This window comes from Octopus bimaculoides, chromosome 2 (genome assembly GCF_046866305.1).
Source record: "Octopus bimaculoides isolate indiv1 chromosome 2, ASM4686630v1, whole genome shotgun sequence".
Lineage (NCBI taxonomy): Eukaryota > Metazoa > Mollusca > Cephalopoda > Octopoda > Octopodidae > Octopus > Octopus bimaculoides.
The window spans coordinates 160,604,075-160,626,574 of NC_142929.1; the positions used below are offsets into that span (position 1 = coordinate 160,604,075).

The window sequence follows — 22,500 nt, forward strand, 5'->3', positions numbered from 1 at the left end:
GTATGTTCAGTGAAAAATATTTTAGAATGCAATTATAGAAGGGAAATGTGATAACAATACTTTGTTTTGCAAAAGTGTATTTCTCTGAGAGGTGTCGCATTTTTAATATTAATTTGTGAAGGTTTCAAGGAATTAAAATGCGTCAGAAATATGCATATTTTGTAGAGTGAATTCTGAAATTCGGAAACTGTATATTCTGGTTAGGATGGGTCGAGTTATCTTAAATTCATTGCTGTTAGACAAATGTAATTCATCTAACAATATTAAAACAATACCTATTTACCAACCTGGACGGTGGTCAAGGAACCCTTTAGCCAATGTCTCATACATTGCAGCATTTTACACGTCGTATCAAAATGCCCGTTCTTTAAATGATGACACCTACAAAAGCCGTTAGGGATCACGCACGAACAAATATATATACCAACTGATACACGGTCACGTAGACATACATTAATACAAAAACGCATATTTAAACATTCAAACATTCAAGCGAATGCAAGTATGCGTGTATGTTGCAGATATAGAAACACACGTAGCTTCATGGAAATAGAGAAACGCACATACACATATATACATACACACACATGCACATAAATATGTATAAATAAAAAGATAGACTCATTCGAATATGCGCGCACGCATATTGCTGGCACAAATTGTATTCGCGGTCTCTTTCTTTGTGTATTTGAAAAGAAAAATTTCAAATGTCTAGCTGCATGTGGCCAGCTAAGTCGTCCACCTTAATTATGATATTAATATTGTACAGGGGTATGATAATATATCGTATATTCTTGCTTATCCCTTAAATATGAAAAGATTCTGGAATTGATCGATTACACCTGAAAATAAAATGTTTCGGAATAGAATATTATATTGGAAATTTTAATGAAAAGTGTAATATTTTCAAAGAAAAAAAAAGAAGAGAAAAAGAAATTCCAAAACTAGCATGTTGAAAGAGACTTTCCTATAGGAGACCTCTATTTAATTACCAATCCAGATTTATGCTGGAGATACAAACACACTATATATGAGACACTCCGTAACTTGAAAACATCAACAATATCAGATTATGAACTCTTATTTGCAAAGTCTGATAAGAATTAGCCTAAGAGGTTTTACACATTTTTCTCTGAATATATATATTATTCAAATAATTTGTTTCTATATTTGTTTTTGTTTCTTTAAATAAATTTACCTTTCCACCCCACCTGATACTCTATTCCAACTGACTGAGTTTAATCTCTTTTTACAACAGTCAGGATTCGGTTTACTTGATCACAAACATGTTCCCAATGATTTCAATATCGTAATTAAAAGGAAATAACTCAGGGTGAACTGCGGTGGAGTAATCACCGTTACCAAATTTAAGATTTAGAAGAATGTTTCAAAACGCCTTTGTAGTATTTTGAACAAACTTATTACAAAATTTCGGATTACGCATACGATTCAAGCAAAATATTAGAAATAGAAGAGTTAGAATGTGAAGACCAAGAGAGAGAGAGAAAGTGAGTGCACCAATTTATAAATATTACAATGCGGATCGTGTCCGAATATACATGATATATGAAATATATACTAACTATGGAGTGCATCCTCTGTGGACTGCTCTGGTAACATGCCGATTTCATCCATGCACACACAGAGACTAACACAGTCACATACAAACAAATACATGCGCACGCGCTAGTGTGTGTGCATACGTGTGTGGACAACGCGCATATGTGTTTTATCCACCACATGCTGCATTTTATACGTACAAATAAAACACATCGTTGGCTTTGATTTGCTTATATATTTGTGTGTGTGAAGATGTGGGAACATGTATATGTTTATTCTTGTGTATTCTTGCACAAACACATTTATGCACACATTCAGTCACATGTGTGCGTGTTTTTCCAATAACAGAGGATTAATAAATAAATACATAAATAAATAAATAAATAAATACGTAGATCTCTGAAAAAGATATAGTGATATTTTTTAGCTCAGGTAATCTCCATGCACGGAGTTAATACAAATTCTTACAAGTGTGATAAATATTTCCTAATTCGCAGCTGATCTGATTAACTGGCTTTTGAATCACATTTTAACTCCCTCATGTACCACAGATTTATACATACATGCATACATACATACATACGTACATACATACGTACATACATACATACATACATACATACATACATACATACATACATACATACATACATACGTACATATATATATATATATATATATATATATATATATATATATATATATATATATATATATATATATATATATATATATATATATATATATATATATATACGCATATATATATATATATATATATTTTTTTTTTTTTTTTTCTTCACATAAATATCCAAAATATGAAGCAAAATTCTGCGTATGAAGCTGGCCGCAAATAAAAACGAAGCCTAAGATATCTTTGTACAACTGATTTATAATGGGAATGAGAAGACGTAGAAGTAAAAGTGTTAAATACTAATATGTTAGAGAAATGCAGTATCCTGTTACAGGGATGTATACAAATTATTCATTAAATGATTTGCATCCATATTTTCTTTTACCTCTCTCTTGAAAGTAAAAATTTGGAAATCATATGTATAGAGTTCTTTTATTTCGCACTAGCGAAAGAAATATGGGTGATATAAAAGAATTTATTTAAAAACTCTACTACATTGACATTGGTCTAAAATTAAAATTGTAACAGTTGAGATCGATTTTTTTCTGTTTTATATAAGTATATTCCTATTAGATTCTATGTATAAGAGGAGATACTAAGGCTGGAAAAATGGTCGGGACATAGACTCATAAAATATAATTAGAATACGATTATATACTATAAGTATAAAGGTTCTTTACCATGGTTTGGAGATTACGAGGTGTCATTTTGCAGTTAATATATACACGTAGATACATAGATACACACACGCACACACGCAAACACATACACATATATATTTATTTATAAAATTTATTTAGAATATTTTCCTTTATGCTTTCTTTCTTTGAACTCTGTATTTCTGATCATCTTCAGCAGATTGTGCAGAAACTGTTCCATGTATGCTCAAGAATATGGCTTTGACGTTAATAAAACTTCTGCAGAGATTCTATCAGAATGTCGAGATACACCTCCTGCTCATTGTCATAAGCCATAAAAAGAATTTATCGCCATTAAAAGCTTTTAAATATATTACATAATTAGTTTGAAAAGGCAGGCGAATAACAGTATCTTGCTCAGTATTTTCCTTATAATATTTGATTTCCGTAGAAGCAAATAACCATATTTCTCTATAATTGCTCTTGATATATTAGTAAGTAATGTTTGTAACAGAAAATTAAATTGGATCGCATCTAGACCGATCTGGCATATGCTATTTTATATCAAACCCAAAATCGGTTAAGTCACGTAATTCACGTATTAAGGAGACAGTATCGGATGAAATTTGTCTGATAAAATAGCATTACAACATTCTACTTTATCATTCTTTCATATCCATAAAAACATATTATAAAATTCTATAAAAACAAAAATTAAATTTATATAAATACATGCGTACATACACAGACACTCATACACACATATATATGCGTGTGTGAGTGAACATGCACACATATACGCCAACATGCACATGCACACGCGCCGCGCGCACATACATATATAGATACATGCAAATATATATATAAATTTATATACAGTGAGAGAAAGTGAGAGAGAGGGACAGAAAGACAGGAATAGGGAGAAGGATACATAAAGTTGCCGATCTGTCTACTTCACAGAGTGTGATTTTATATCTGAAGAAGCAACAGTAGCTAAATTAGCAGTGGAAGAGGAACAACGGAACAAAGAAAAATAAATAAATAAATAAAAAAAATAGGAAGAAAAACAAGGAAGAAGTGGCCAACATAAACACCGACAGAAAAGTTTGATTGTTTGGAGCCATCAAATATATAATGCAATCTCCTGGAAAAAAGTATTTTAAAGTAGACAGATAAAAAAAAAATCACTTCAGTACAAGATATGAATGAAAAAGTAACAGGCAGATAGAAGGCAACAAGCAAAACGGCAAATTACAAATCTAGCGAAACAAGTCATGTCTTAACAAAACATGATGAAATTACATAATCGAAATGCAAACAGAGAAACCACTACTGAATTGGGAAATGGAAACCAGTATTGAGATGAACAATTTGATATTTAATATAACAACCAATACTAAGGACGAAAATATATACATGTTTATTGAGCATTTTGCTACAACATTTTCTGTATGCTTGCGAAGTATTTATTTACATAAAGAACACAGCAACCCCGTCTGTAAGTTTAACTTATCCATTAGTTTTGCAAACAATTTCGCTTATTCGAGCATTATGTTAAATATTTTACCAAGGGAAATATTGAAAACTACTTATCAGTATTTCAGATACATTTGTGTACGGTAAAACCCCAAGTTAAATAAGCAGTTTGTATTAATTAAGAATCGACATTTGTATTAGGGGTTTGCTTAATACATGGTAATCAATTTCCCCCCACCCTACCCAACTACATCTATCATGAAATAATTTCTCAGTGATGTGTTAAAGCTATATTTTTACAGTCATACCTATCAATGCGTTTATGTTAAATGAAATACTTAAAAGAAATACTTTGTTTCGGAGCAGCAGTACAACGCTGACTGCTAGACATCCCCTTGGAGGCTGTTTTGGTTGAATGAATTAACCCCAGTACTTATTTTTAGGCCTGGTATTTATTCTATCGCTATCTTTTTTCCGAACTGGTAGGAGGTAAACGAACTAACACCGGTTGTCAAGCGGTGATGGGCCACAAACACTAAAGTGCATACGCACGTCCACTCACAAGGCTTTGGTCAGCCCACGGCTATAGTAGAACTGAACCAGGTAACTTATGTTTGGGAAGCAAACTCCTTGACGCATAACCACGCCTAAGAAAGTAACAAATTATGTAAAACATACGTGGTTAATATATTTTGCAGAATAGAAATGAAATTGTTTTTGAATCATTAATACAAATTCATTGAAAATGCTTCGCTTTTATTCGTAGCCTATATTCTCGCCAGTTTGCAGTAGGATAGCCTTAATTCTTCAATACCGGGATCAAATATATTACAGCTGTGTCTATTTCAAATACTGCACACTTACGAACACACTTACAATTTAATCTTTCCTTTTAGAACCACAGCATGTTTTTGCAATTTGGCTGCTTCCACCTTAATACGTAGAAGTATATATGTTTTCTGGTGGTGATTTCCTTTACCTCTCAACTAAGCTAAATTGAAAATATACGCAATGAAATAGTTTCAAGAGTATACATTACGGGTTTAGATATGGTTTATCAAGAACTGCATTACACCACGTACACTTTTCTATTTCGAAAGGATAATACGGCATAGAAAGTGAGTGATTAAGCTAAAATTTCTATTACATACAGAATGGGGGAAAATGTATTAGCGACATGAGCAAACAAGAGATTATTTAAGATCTCAAATTATTTATCACGTTCTTATATATATGTTCTTTACAAAATATATTTTCTTTTTCTGTTCATTTTTATTTCCTGAGTTAACGCCAGAAATAATTTATTTGCAATCACCAAAGTAATAATAAACACGAAACATAAGTGCGTCTGTAAAAATATTTAGTATAAGAATAATAATGTCAATTCCAGACGAAATATTTGCTCAAACTTAAAAGAAAAAAAAAGTAACGCTAAGAGAGACATTTGTTCTGTAGTTCATGCACGCTATTGGTTTGAATCATATTTTCTCTCACACACCTACAAACCACACATACATACATAGATGCATACATACAAGCATACCTACCAATAAATCTGTATATAAATATATGTGTATATATATATACATAGAGAGAGAGAGAGAGATAGATATACTTTTACAACCAGATATACAGAAACATCTATACTCACATGCGTATATACATGTCAATAAACATACCATTACAGAAGCATACATGAATAAACAATCATAGAACAAAGACAACCAAAGATTCTTCACGAACTACATCTTGCACTCTCTAAGTATATGTTACTATGTACGAAGAACTTCTATTGTTTTTCATAAGTTTTCCTCTCACATTTACTTAAGATTTTATAGATACGTCGCGGTAAATAAAGATAAAATGTATAACTTGGAAAAGAAAAATTAATATTATAACACATTTACAATAGAAACAAAAAGCATCAATTGAAATATTGAAAGAGAATATATTTATTAATTTATTTATTTTATTAGTGTGAATAATATAAAATAAAATATAATTCTCACCTTTAACTCATAATAATTCAGTTTTTTTTATTACATACATTTTTCAACATTTTCGTAAAATTTTGATTTCTTTATGTATTTACATATTTGTGTGGTAAATAGCTTCTATAAATTTTCATATACACACACACCCTCCTGTATCTGATTATCTCAATATGTAAATGTAATTATATGCGTTTGTTGCTGGCATGTGTGTGTGGCTCAGTGTGTATGCATGTATACATTCATACATACATGAATATATATTTTATCTGTACAAATGTATGCAAGTATGTGTGTGTGTTTGTGTGTGTGCATGTGTATAATGATACTTTCACGGTTACCAGACAGACGTCATGGTCATGCTGGTGCAACGCAATTTATACATATTCTGATGTATATGTATATATATATATATATATATATATATATATATATATATATATATATACACACACACACATATATATACGCTTACAGTCACATACACACGCGCGCATTCATATACATCTACACACCCATAAATTGTTTGTTCAATTGAAAACAACATGCCTATAAGATTTCGATTGAAAACATAATTTGTATTTGTATTCAAATGTTAGTTCATGAGAATTCAATACACGTTTGTACTTACATACATATGCTGTAATGGTTCGATTGTGAGGCATTAATGTTTTGAATGATAGATTCCGACAAACTAGTGTGTTTCAACAGAATATACACGTAACCAAATGGCCTAATGACATTGGTAAAAGCCAAGTGTAATGCAGAGCTCCCCGACGAGCCGAAGTGGCACCGAATCTCGAGTGAAGAAGAAGAAGAAGAAGAAGAAGAAGAAGAAGAAGAAGAAGAAGAAGAAGAAGAAGAAGAAGAAGAAGAAGAAGAAGACGAAGGAGAAGAAGAAGAAGAAGAAGAAGAAGAAGAAGAAGAAGAAGAAGAAGAAGAAGAAGAAGAAGAAGAAGAAGAAGAAGAAGAAGAAGAAGTAGAAGAAGAAGAAGAAGAAGAAGAAGAGAGAGAGAGAGAGAGATCAGGAAGTTAAATATTATCGCCGGTCATGGAGTAGCTATTGGATTCTTGTTTTCTCACCTATGAAGCACGTAGCAGTATACTTTGATACTTTGATAGGTTTCGGCCATTATTGACCCAGGCTGTGTTTAACTAAATAGCATCACCTGGCAAAGTAATTCAAATCAGGAATCAGACAACATGGCCCACTCGAGGCGAGAGTTATTGTTTATGGAGACACATCCGGGTGTATGAGGTTTATCCGGGATTTTTGGAAGGAACTCGAAATTTATGGGGTCTGTTTCTGCTTTAATGTGTTTTGGTAATGTTTAAGACAGCGGAACCAATTGAGGTGAAATAATTGTGCCGTATTGTTGTTATGTGATGCGAGTATGATTTATGTTGTGGTTGGATATCAGGTGCGGTGGGGGTCAAGTCTTGGGCGTATCTTAAAGGCTATGCCAGCATCATTCAGGCAATGCTGATGCAATATTTTCCACATCATGCAGATGATGTTGCGCTCCCGGCGGCGTTGGAAAGAATAAAACTTAAGATTTTCTAGTCGACCCCAATAGTCAAGGTCTGTCATGCCACCAGGCTTTTTATAATTCACCTTTGAGGTTCCTCAATTTTCACGATACTTTATTTCGTGTGAGGGGACCACAGGGGACAACTGAATTATAGGTGAGGTCATGCTGAAGTAGAGAAGAGACGGAAAATGGTGGGGATATCTCACGACTGGACAGTTCTGAGAATCCACGATCACATTCAGTGGGCCATGCTGTTTATAGGAGCGGCCCATGTTTTTGTCCAGAATTACTCCCAAGTCTCTGATGTTGTTGGATGCCATGAGTGTTTCACCTGAAGGAAGGGAATATGGGAGTTTCCGAGTATCCTCTTTTCCGAAGTGGATTAACTGATATTTGTCTTCGTTCAGCTGTATATTATTCTTTTCTGCCCATTCGATGACAGTCAGTAAATCTGACTAAAGGCATGTTCGGTCACCTCTATATTGATGACCTTCTGGATCTTCTAATCATCTGCAAATATTCTTATGCTACTGTGCTTGATGATGACAGTAATGTCATTGATATAGAGGATGAAAAGAAGTGGACCCATCATAGTGCATTGTTGAACACCACTACTGACTTTGCCTAGGCTTGATTTTACTCCGACTACAACGTGTTGGGTTCTGTCTGTCAGGAAACACTTGATCCATTGTAGTAACTTTCCAGAGAAACCAATGCTGGATAGTTTTTTTCAAGAGTACTTTATAATCCATCCTTTCAAAGGCCTTCCTGAAATCAAGGTAGACGACATCAATATTTGAGCTCTTTCCCAAATCTCTCGAAATGTTGTCCAGTTGATGCAGGAGCTGCATTAGGCAGTTCCTTCCATTACGGAACCCATATTGGTTGGGGTTAGAGCAGTCTGTTGATTTCAAGTAAGTGTGATATCTGTGATCTCACCACCCTCTCAAATACCTTGATGTCATGAGAGGTAACTTCACTGCAAGGGACTTGATTCACTTTTTGAAAACTGGGAAAACGGACGGGGGACAGAAATTTCTCAGGAATATGACTAGCATCCAGTGAGTTCCTCCATAGATTACCAAGAGGAGATGCAAATTGGTGTCGGCCCACCTTCAGGGCACAAGCAAGGAACCTACCAGGGCATACTACTAAACTGTGTTTGATTTCGTTTATTACCGCTAAGATATCAAGGGCGCCACATTTCTCTCCGATATTATGAGTTGAGGATTAACATCACAGTTACATAATGAAATAATTTTATTCTCAAATGCAGGACAATGCTAATAATGTAGCATATACAGGATAAACTACCCATATTTGGATTGCTAAAAACAGAGCAGTACTATTTCTGCAGTATCTTACTCATGGTTTTGGCATTATCTTGGAGATTGCTATTTTCATTAATTAGTGTAGGCAGTGACCTTGTGTGTTTTTTTTTTCCTCAAAAGAGAAGAACACTTTGGTATTGAATTTGATGTTCTCAACGGCCCATTTCTCCTCAGCTGTTCTTTGGTCATTGGTGATAGTTTATATATATATATATATATATATATATATATATATATATATATATATATATATATATACATATTCATATCTATGCATCTGTGTATCGTGCCAGTGTCTGCATACGCGGGCGTGTAGGCACCTGATGAAAGTTACATCGAATGATATATCAAAATAATATTTTAATATACACAAGTATGTCGAAAGCACAAGTTTGTGTGTTTTTGAATTTGTTACTTTAACTCCTCCGAAATTATCCAGCAGACCTTAATGAAACCTGACACGTGTGTGTAAGGAGAGGGTTCCTATGCCCATGCGGTCATTTACGCACTTGGGATTTTTAAAAAATCAATTTTTAATCAGCATCGATGCCTCAAAAGTCGTAAAATTTCAGTATTTTTCGCACTAGCCATCGTGACATCAATTTGACGAAAAATGCCGAAGTTTTACGAAGAATGTTTATTAAAGCTTATTAACGGTAATCTATTTAGCATGCGAATTGTTTTGATTTACTAAAACTTTTTATTTCAATTCGTTGTTTTAATTCCCCAGCGTTTCAGGTTTTGATTAGGTAAGGGCATATTATTTCTCAAGCAAAATTTAGGTATTTTGCGCACGAGCCGTTGTGACATCAATTTGACGAAATCTGCCCCAAAGCGTAAAATTTCGCCATTTTACGCACATGCCTCGAAATGACGATGACACGGGTTCGCCAGCAGACTTTTTTTCGTCAAATTGGCCCTATATTCTTAATTTTTGGAAAATGTCGAAGGTTGACGAAAAATGTTTCATGGCTATAAACAGACATCTTATTAACGGAAATGTATTACCGGGTACCTCAGCCAGTCTTTAAATATACTTATGCTGTTGGTCTATGCAATACATATTAAAATATTAATTTCCCGTAGCAGTATAGACGCATGAGCAAATTATCAAGAGCTATATTTCGAACCTATAAGCTCCGAGATATTCTTCTGTCTGATGTATAACTAGCAATTGCATACACCATAACCACAGTTTCGGTCAGTCTTGTTCGATGGCCCAACATTTCGAAACACTATTATACTGATTCTGGTTGAAATTTTGTTAATCTATCAACTTCTCTGAAATTACCAGCTCCATACGTTCTTATATAAAGAGTATACAGATGTGTTAACCTAACACCTGAAAATCCTTTGCCGTTTCAAGTAAATAAATCAATCATAAAAATTGAACTTTAACACATTTATTTAAATGTTAAAAGAAATATTTTAGAGACGAAAAAAGGTTAATGTACAAGGTCTTGTGGAAGTTAGACAGTTTTCCGGCGAGGATATGTGCTAGCTTACATCTATAGTATTATAATAAAGTCAATCAATAATTCATTCAGTGTGAGGTATATAAAATGGTTTATACAAATATCATATTAATTATTTCCCAAAACACAATAGCCTAACTTTATATTGAATTAAAACTTTAAGTTCAAATATTTTGAGATTAGAATGAAATAAGTTAATTCATGCGTATAGAGAAAAGGTACTCAGTAGAAATTTTATTTGGGAGATAAACATACACAGCCAATTACATACGCAATTATATATATATAAATATATATACACATATACACCCATGTTTGTATGTATAGACTATTTTATATGTATATAATATATAGATTCATAGATGCATATGATATATGATATATACATATATATATATATATATATATATATATGTATATATATATATATATGTGTGTGTGTGTGTGTGTGTGTGTGTGTGTGTGTGTGTGTGTCTGTGTGTGTGTGTTATGTATTTAGAAGGTTGATTTTTGTGGCTGGTCGGAGAGTGAACATTGGTTTTGCACCAATAAAGCGCTTAGTTGTATATGCGACTCGTCAGACTCAAACGGCGAGAGGCAAAAATGGTCTCTAAAACTGGAGGGAGGAAAATATCATAATTAGTTTTATAAACAATGAATATATATCCGGAATAAACCTTGCAGGTCGAGTTTCGGACGGGACGATGTTATCTCTCTTACATCGGTTCCAACGGTAACGGTTTAAGAAGATGTTGGTGTACTCCTATAAGGTAAATGGGGAATTCCAAGCTTGCAATAGAAAACTTCTCAAATGAGGGTATTGACTAAGCACATCCTTTCTGGAATTTTAAAAACGCCCCCAGATCAAGCGAGTTTTCTCTCGGCAAAGTAAATCTTACATCGTTTGGTCTCGTTGATAGATGACACCAATTGTTCTGGACCTCGTCTTCTAAAGGCCAGGGACTTGATGTATCTGTGTATCTAACTCTCCACAAAAAGACACAGACATAAACCCACACATGGTATATATAAATCAAAAGACACACTATTATCGATCTGTTTTAGCCAAACTGAAATGCATGTTTCCAAGGGTATATTACTACATTGGTAGAGGGCTGGCCGGATCCATCCGGCCAGCCCTCTACCAATGGATCCATCCTAAGTATTTCTAAGGATCCTTCCTCTAGGATGGATCCTTAGAAATTTCAATCCAAGTGTATAGGAAGCATAATATTCTTCTGGGGGTTTAAGTCCTCTGCTGCTTAGACTGCTGCTCCCGACTATGGTAACAAACAGTGTAAATTAACGGCCGGGATCGAAACAATCCAGCGAAGCTACACAAATTAAATCGTGTCAATGCGGCATGTCAGCTACTGGGAAAAGTCGAAAAAGCTATTAGTCTACTCCCTAAAACGGTGGCGATAAAAATATGCAATGATATAGACCAGGAAAATCATGGAAGGTCTTGGACCAAATTCTGGCATTGAAAGTTACACAGTCAGCAGAACAGAGCGTCACTGATTAATACCAATGATACTAAAATCGCCGTGCAGTTGCTTGGTGTTCAAGAGACCACAGCTCTTTATTATGTATGGAGTGGTGGATGTTAGTGTCTGCAAATGAAAACTGGATTTCTTCTTTCAAGGAACCTAGACAAGCCTACATCACAGTAGGAAACGCAAATGAGGGCACTAGCACCAATTCCCTCATTGAGCAAATGACACAAACGATATATATGTATATGTATATATATGTATATGTATATATATATATATATATATATATATATATATATATATATATATATATATATATATATATATATATATATATATATATATATATATATATATATATATATATATATATATATATATATATATATATGTGTATATATATATATATATATATATATATATATATATATATATATATATATATATATATATATATATATATATATATATATATATATATATATATATATATATATATATATGTATATATATATATATATATATATATATTACACAATTCTATTTACCCTGAATAGATCTCTTTTCCTCCCTCAAATTTATTCACGTACCAAGCTTCACTGCAACACTCGTTACACACATCAGATTGTATCCAACTAGCATGGTCACACGCAACATACAGCTTCCTGCTCCCCGCATTCTATGTTCCTCCAAATAATCATGTCAGGGATTTGCCGGATTTCCTTATAAATGACAGTAGAATTGCTTCACAATTGACGTATCAGAAACAGATTATGCGGGAAAATTAGATTATTATATTTGACATGTCCTTCCTTTCTACAACAATCATTCCATGATTTATATGGCTTAATTGATTGTAGTGCAAATGTGCATGCAACAATCAAGGCGTACAGCACTTCGTGAATCTCACACAGCTTCAAATGCTTGGCTGCGTTTGCATAACAACTCAACGTCTGCGAAAGCAGTTTCAAAGACATGAATTATGACGTTGTGCATTGCATAGCTCTCAACATAACACGTCTTTCAAACTACAGCTGGGTCTTTTACGAAAAGCATATTTACCTATTGTACAGAATCCTCTTACTATCCTCTTTACACTTTACGCATCACCTCCAAATCTATCCATATCGACGTTTTAATCCTCTCACAATGAAAAAACACATTTCAAGAAGCCAAGTCTGAAATTTCATTCGGTCATTTCACACTAAATCGGCAATTTTAATAGCTAAGACTGAGTCTCTTCTCTTTCCCCATCATTGATCTTAAGTCTTACCAATTTCCCTTTGGTAACAAATTTATGGCTTTTGTAGATTCATTTTTCAGCAATTTTCTTCTATGACACACCAGTTAGCACTGGCCTTACATTTATTACAATGAATATTGTTGCGCTTGACATCAGCTTTCGACTGCGAGAATTCTATCGTAACTGTGTACCTATTTATCTCACTTGTTGCTCATCACTTGGATTCTACGTTTATCATTAGATTACCCTAAGAGGGTATACTGAAAAGTTCCTGGTTTTAAAGATATCGCGAAAGGCCTAGTTGGAGGCTCAAACTTTCGAGTTCTTTTACAGGGATTCGAAAAACCAAAGGACCGCTGCAGTGAATGAAACTGAGAATGGAATATGGTGAATAAAATCATAGTTAACTGATGCTCCTGTGTTTTTCTTTTGCCCAATGCCAGAAACTTTTCAGCACACCTTCATATTTCGAAGTGGGTTGAGGGAGTACTTTGCGTACGTCACACTCTCATTTCTACCATGTCCCAGGATTTGTCTTTGCACTCCATTCTCATTTTTCTGTACGTAAGTGAACGTCAAACCCTCTCTAAAACAACGAGCCGGTCTTAGATAACATATCCTTCATTGGTATTTAACCTTCCTGAAATATGTATCACGAACCGCAACATAGAGAGTATACGTGTAACACGCAGCGATACAATGAACAATACTTCGATAGCTATTCTCTTTGCTAATCTTGCTTCTTTTCTCTGCAAGTTACAAATGTTACTCATATCAAGCATTTTTACACATCCCCTGAAAAATAAGTGGTACGCCATTAAATCCGTCATGGTTGCTTGAATTATTGGTCAACGATGTTCTCTCCTGTCGAAATCAGATCCCTAACATAGTTACGACAGTATCTCAATGATTGGCCTCCCTAGTCAGGACCAAGAGATAATTCATCCTCAGCAAATTTTGACAGAATTTAGATGAGATTACAAATCGAATATTTCTCCCACATATGGGATGTTACTACTAATGCGGTCAGTTATAGACATATAACATATCTCGAAAAGGCTAATACAAAAGCTTACATAAGTCAGTCACATATAGGTTCCAACTGCTGGTCCACATACATACTGTCTCCTCACTCTCATCTCCCTCACATTATTCGTTTCCGTTTCTCTACTTGAAGGAGGTAAATGCTTTTGTACCACGACAACACAGTTGTCTTCAAATCACATGTTTTTTGTTTTTATTACTCTTGCTGAGTCAAATCTGCAACTACTACGAAACTAAGCGTTATGCCTGTCCCTGTCTTCCTTGAACACTGCTGCAAAATTCAATACCACTTCATATCTTATAGTAATCAAGTGTCACACTAAAGGCATTAATTTCCCCGTTGTCAAGAGACTGCAAAAGGCATAAGCAACGTTTCTTCCTCCATAACCAACAATTGGTGAAACTAAATATGATGGCCGATCGGGCTTAATCACACTGAAGGGCCTACTTGTGTTCATGTAGGTACAGTCAAAATCACATCGGTTAACAATTCAGTTCTCCCATTAGCAGGAGGAATTCCAACCACGCTTCGTGGTTTGCTACCACAACAGTTCCTTTATAGGAATAACGTCATTAAGTTAAACACCAGTCATATTTCTTGCCTGCCGGATTAGATCGAACCGATGTCAAGTTTGACCAGAAAGTTTCCAGCAGTTACCTTCAACTTTTCCTAAGTATGAACCTATTATTACATTATCAGATTTGTTCTTCAATTTCTTAACGAGTTAGAATTTTACTTAGATGGAGGTGGATCTGTTACTTCTAGCAGATCAGGCTCTGTATTCACAAAATACTATTGATAGCTTCAGCTTGGTATTAATAGATGAGTTCTACGACTGCGGACTCCTCATCACTGAGTTTTATTTTAAGTAGACGTTTTTGGTAACTTGACCGACCATGTAAATGCACCACAAATTGAATCATATAAATATCGGACAGGTCTACAAGTTTTCTTTAAATATCATCTCTTACTCCGAAGAATTGAGCTGAAATTCTGATAAAACAGAAGGGCAAATCATCACTCCAGTAAATCAAAAACTAAGTTTGTAAATTTTACTTACCTCTGCGGGATGCATGGAAGCTATCATGAGTGCGGACGTGTTGAACATCTTCAATAAGGAGGCTATTAGGTATTATTTCACTCAGAAGGTTAATTTTTTCAATCGCAGAACGGAATGCCAATTCTTGCGATTCATTTTCTTCTTCAAAGAGGGCACCTAAAAACGACAACGGAAAACAGTTATGGTAGCAAAACATAGATCATTTGAGTATATTTCAACAGGCATATCTATATAGATGAGGTACATGTATTATTTAAAGTAAACAGTTTTAAGGTAAGAGTCACAAGTAGACTCGTACTTCGAAAATACGTGAATAGGTAGGATTGTATGCTGTGGTTTGTTTATTAGTAGGTCTTATCCATTAAGTTCATCGAATCATATTCTTCCTCCTCACTGGATACCTTACCCTAACGGAACAGTAAACAATGTATGTATGTATATATGTATGCATATGCATATACATATATATATATATATATATATATATATATATATATATATATATATATATATATATATATATATATATGTGTGTGATTAACAAATTCAAAAAGGGATAAACATCTTTTACTAGAATTTTATCAGGAAGCCAGTGTGTAAAAAAATTCATAAGAGAAATTTCTATTCCCAAGAATATAATTATTTATTTATATTTATATAAGGGGCATTACTACATACCCACACCCAGGTAAACAATTTTTATATTGCTGTTTCCTCGCTGAAGGTTATTATACTGAGTTAATCGCTACAGAGGAAATAATGCTGCGTATGAAGCAATGCTCTTGAAAATAAACTGTGAAAACGAATGCAAGAGGATACACTCAGGAAATCGTAAAACATTTAGGTCAAAATAGTCACATACAACCAATTTACCATAGATATACTTAACTAGAATTGATAACCAAGAAGTAAGATACCAATTATATAAGCATTAAGATGAACAGAATTGGGCACAAAAATACATTTCCATAATACACATATACAAGCAGACACATTAATATATATGGTGGCTGCATTTGATTTTTTAAAAAAATTAAGACATATTGAACTTCTGTGTGCAATGAAATTGATTCTTCTATATAATAATTAATTATCTTTTTTATTAAATATTTTTGTTACCACTTTACAAACCTAACGAATTAAGTGTGTTTCTATGTGCACCCATTTGTGTGATTATATATATATTTTTTTGTGCGTGTGTGCGGACACTCAGAAATATATACACACATACATACATAACCCATGCTGACAGTGCTTTCTCTCTCTCAGACACACACACATACTCATTCTCTCTCTCGCGCTCTCTATCTCTCTGCCACACATTCTTTTTCCTTTCTGTTCACTTTGTATGTGTATACTTAAACGTATGTATGTGTGTGTATATATATATGTATATACATATATATACGTTAATATACATATATATATATACATATATTTGTATACACACACATATATGTATATGTATGTATGTATGTATGCATGTATAGATAGATAGATAGATAGATAGATAGATAGATAGATGGATGGATAGATAGATAGATAGATAGATAGAGAGATAGATAGATAGATAGATAGATAGATAGATAGATAGATAGATAGATAGATAGATAGAAAGATAGATATCTAACATTAAATATCGAAGGCTAAATCACTTAAACAGAAATTTATATCAGCCAGCGATGCGGTAAAGCGAGTCAATTGATCAATCACATGTCTGTATACACAAAATATAGAAAATGTATTTTCAGAATGGTTCCATATGAAAAACAATCTAGCTGTAATTACTATCGAAGCGATTAATTACACTTTCCAAATATTTTCTCTTTGCGAACCAAGATGCATACTCCAAAATTAAACCGAATTCACAACAAGTTTATCGATATAAATATAGGTTTATTTGACCATTTTTTTTTGTATTGAATCTAAACGGCCGTTTCTATTTTTTTGCCTAGTTTAGGATGTGTTGTATTAGTTTTAATCTAAAAGCAAAATTGGCACATCGTTCAAACCAATCATGCGGCTCACATTTGTATAAGAAACCAAACGTTAATGTATTAGTATAGTGTTTTTAAAACTTTCTATATTTGGTCTGTGTAAATTTGGAAGGGAGGAGTGCATCAATTAAGTAGGTATTCGATTAAACGGTATTTTATAGAAATCAAACCTACTCGCTTTTTAGCGCTTTTTAGTCCTATCTGTAGATTCGTTTCTGTTTGTATATGTAATTATTAATCCCATATCAGTCGTTTATTTTATATTTGAAGATATGCACGGAGAAATATCTAAAATGTGTTCTTATTTGGGGAACATTTCTGATAAAGGAAACTAAATTAGTAGAAACATTTATAAGACAGCCAAGCAAACATGAGCGTGAATACACACACACCAGCGCACACACACGTGTATATATGTATGTCTATTGGCTGTATGTACATACATAGATATATGTATAGGCATGTATATTATATGTACACACACACATTTATACACATATCGCATATATTTTTGTGTGCGTGCTTGTATCACAAAATAGATAAAACAGTATATCCAAGATGTTATAATAACTATACGCTACTAGAAAACTTGACGTTACATATCGCTTGCGTATTCATTGCAAAAAGCAATACCGAAACATGTTTTTTTAGTACGTTGTATATATTTCTATCTTTATCGATTTGAGCTCTAAGCGTTACTTAAGCGGATTAGAACATTCCTATACTTTTCTCAAGAAAGGACAATAATAATAATAATAATAATAATAATAATAATAATAATAATAATAATAATAATAATGATAATAATAATAATAAATATTATTATTATTACTATTGTTATTATTATTATTGTTGTTGTTGGTGGTGGTGGTGGTGTCGTTGTTGTTACTATCATTTTTATATTATTATTATTATTGTTGGGATTATTATTATTATTATTATTATTATTATTATTATTATTATTATTATTATTATTATTATTATTATTATTTTATTCCTTCTTGTTACTACTACAACTATTTTATTATTCCCCGTGCAATATTATGGTTTTAGTTTTGGATCTTCATTCCTGAAGCTGAATGTGTTATGGAATCTCCGTATGTTCGCAATATTTTAGTTTATAGTGGTTTGTTAATTTTACTTATCCATCTTGATATTGAGTTAACCACTAATATAAAGGATTAATGGACCTTATTTTGATATATTCGAATGAAAAAAATATCCTTCAAAATGGCTTCATTTTTGTCGGGTGACCAGCAAGGAAGCGATTTCGGAGATGGGTATGGTCAAAGAAAAGTTAGCAATACTTCACAGTTTATCGTAAAATATATTTTCTAGAAATCCTGAATTATGTTTGATCCTTCCATTTCACATTGCATCATAATGTCATATAGTTTTATAAGAATTTTGTTAGTATATCTTATTAACCATTTTGATTCATATATTTTAGTTTTTATTTTCCTTATGTACCTGATAAGTAATAGTGACATTAATTGTAGTGTCTCCTTGGTTACTTAAAATATACGATCATGCTTGAAATTATAACATAGGAACAAAATTACTCCAGTTGGTTTACTATTTTTAAGCTCAAATTTATTGTATAAAAAGAGAAGATGCTTACAACCGTGTATTGTTATCATGTACAAAGCTGTATAATATCTATTGGTGCCCATTATGTACAGCATAGCCTTTAGACAGAAGTCATTGATAGGACAAAAATATCACAAATTAGCAGTTAAGAATGGATTACATATGCAAACTTGTCTATCTTAATTTACTAACACCCCTGGCAATAATAGGTTTCTCAGTTGTTCCCCCAGGTAAATTCAATGTAGGTACAGAGTCAACTAATACTATCAGATTAGAGGATGTAAATAAGCACGGATTACACGTCTTTTTCAGTCGTCGAATATATTATATAAGATACCGTTTTTACAGCTCTGTGTGATAGCATTTTGTCGAAAGTTTCAGAAATAGAAAATGAGCTTCGTTTTGCATTAAATACAACAGTTACAGAACCGTTTATAAATTATAAACATAAATATTCCTGTATGTGTGTGTTGTGGGTGTATGTGTGTATGTGCGTTTGCGTGTGTGTATGTGTGTGTGCTCTTGTTTGTGTGTGACTGTGTTGAACCGTAGTTTATGGGATTCTCTTCGAAGTCAGAAGATTACGTGTTACATCTCAATGAGAGGTGTCGCGGGCGAGTACGTTTTGCTGTACGTTCGAACTAGCTATACGCTTATATGTGTGTGAATGGAGTTGTGCGGAATCCCACAGGGGAGAGGGTACTTTTAACTCAATGGTTCAGCTTTGAGTCACTGTAAAACTGATAAAGCCTGATAATTACTTTAAATGTTACCTGTAGGTGAAAAGATATTGCTACATATTAAGATATGTCGGAAATATTATAGAAAAATATATATCGAATATCAACCAGAGAGCTCTAAAAAAATATTTGTGAATCTCTTTCTCTCACTATCCCTCTCTCTCTGTCTCTTTCCACACACACACAACCACATACATAATATCGATATATATATGTATATACGAGAGAGAGAGAGAGAGAGAGAGAGAGAGAGAGAGAGAGCGAGAGAGAGAGAGTGTGTGTGAGAGAGAGAGAGAGAGAGAGTGTGTGAGAGAGAGAGAGAGAGAGAGAGAGAGAGAAAGACAGACAGACAGATACATCGATGTAGATATGTAGTGTATTCCTGTGTGTGTGTGTAGCTTTGTATGTAGGCGTTACCCATCACTTGAGCTAAAACTATGTTTTTTATGCTCGTAATGTTGAGATATTTTATATGGTTTAATATCGTCTTTTCTTCCATTTGTTAATTTCTCGCATTTATATTTGCAACTTTCCAAATGAGATGCTTTGATGACCGACGGTGTCGCCACACTGTGATTTTCATTTAAGAATTGTATAAAGAGAATCTTTTGTAACACCGAAATGATTTGTTGCAAATAGGAATTTCAAAATATTTGTTGTCATTTATCGGTTTCTAAACCGATGCAAACACATTATATAAATTGATTACAAAATTTTAAAAATTATTGAAATACGAATCGAATATAATTTAGAGGCATATATATAAAAACTTAGTTATTGACATCTTATTTTGCAATGTGTATATTTGTAATTTTTGTATGTTTATGAGCAATTACGTGTTCCAGCCATTACCGACGTTTACCTCATCTTCATCATACCACAGCAGACAAATAGATTTACATCGCCATAACAACTACTTTTCATTCGTATCTAACCCTCAGTTGATTACATGGTACTACGACCTTTACGCATAAGTCTCCGCTTCTTCCATAAAATTTATACCTCATACACATTCGATAGTGAGGGCATCCTTTGTTATACTCCTGTTACAAATCGTTTTACTTCATAGAGATACATAGCGACATCATTTAAAAACTAGAATAACAGAATATCTAACAAAATTGATTATTGATACTTGAACCCACACTGTATAATATTGATGTACATAGTATCGATATGGATAGTATTGGAACGCGATTTTCTTTTCAACTGCTGTGAGCAAGTTGTTGACTTTCATCATTGCAAAGATACATTCTCCCTTTTATTCATACAGATTTCACTATATTATAAGTCACCAATATTCATAGTCATTTGACTATTTTACAAGTCGCCAATATCAGAACATTAAATGTCATAATCGATAGAGCGTAGAAATGACCCTTGTGTTTGAAGAATTCACTTCGAAATTACATGTTTGTTTGTCTATTACTACTGCGTATCATATTGGTCTTTCATAGTCTAGTGGCAAACAAAGCATTGTTGTGAGAAATTTCATGTACAAGAACTTAACTGAAACGTCATCAGATTAATCGCTCTTGCTATTCGGTGGTAGCTTTAAATTATCTATCTGTTTTATTCGATCATCTGGGACTTGTGCATTTTAACACCGCACATTAAGGCTTACATTCTGAGCCCGTCTCCTGTCAAAAGATAATTTATTCTTTTAAACCCAACCTAAAAGATATCACAGAGGTTGCCGAATCACATTCCATTAAGAAATTATTTCGAATCTCATCGCAGTTGGCTTTCCATTTCATCCATCTAATGTTCAGATAGTGCTACTAGTGCCGTCATCAATTTAATCACCACAAATATTTGGCGTTGTGCGTAATAAATTCAAATTCCACCGTGGTCGGCTTTGCTTCTGTATTTTCAGCGTCGATAAGTCAGTACCATTGATCACTGACGATTTCAGGCTTTTTAATTATTGCACAAGAGATAATTACTATAATTATTATTTAAGTTATTGCTACTTTGTTTTATAGAAGCTGTACCAAGTCTAGACAGAGACCTTAAGTGGCATCACGTTGCAAACTTTACTAATTATGTACAATATTTACTAATCATAAATAATACCCATAGTAAAACGTTCCATCTGATGTGACTTAAGTCCTCTGGTGAGACTTGGAATTTGAGAACTGAGATTTTGTTAAATTTGTAATATTTCAATTTTGAAAATGTTTTGAGATAAATTAGGTATTTTCAAGTAAACAATGTAATCCTTAAGATGCAGGCAGTACATATGACAACACTTTTGTAAGTCTGAGGCTTAGATTTTCTGGTATTTGGCCATAGTGTTTAGAGCGTCATTTGTTATTGTTCCCAAAGCTCCCATCATCACAAGTACACTTCATTTAGCTTATTTCCTATATTCTACTGCACATCTAGCAGATCTTAAACTTCCTTCTCGATTACCTACACAGGCGGTTACACCTACTGATATTATATCTCTGCACCTTCCTTTTTTGGTAATTATAACGTTGCTACTTCTGCTCTTGGGTGAAGTCCTCCATTCATATTGGATTTCTTCTTACTTCTGTCTAGATATGCTAATTCAGATTTTGTCTAATCTACAAAAGCTGTTGAATATCTAAGTAACGGTATTGCTTAAAAATTTACAGCCTTCACTAGATTCGGACCATTTATCATTGTCTTCATTAGCTTCTTCACTCTTTTCATAAAAACTCCTTCA

The 22,500-nt window shown here is 33.3% G+C and overlaps 1 protein-coding gene across 3 annotated transcripts in view; it reads right to left on the reverse strand.

Annotated features, from left to right (window-relative positions):
* Positions 1-22,500, reverse strand: part of LOC106874384 (glutamate receptor ionotropic, kainate 2) — a 952,973-nt gene that overhangs the window by 559,379 nt on the left and 371,094 nt on the right. For all 3 annotated transcript variants that reach the window (XM_089347990.1, XM_089347991.1, XM_089347992.1), the window contains one exon: positions 15,482-15,637. In XM_089347990.1, coding sequence (XP_089204116.1) covers positions 15,482-15,637 — 156 coding nt within the window. The remainder of the gene's footprint in view (positions 1-15,481; positions 15,638-22,500) is intronic.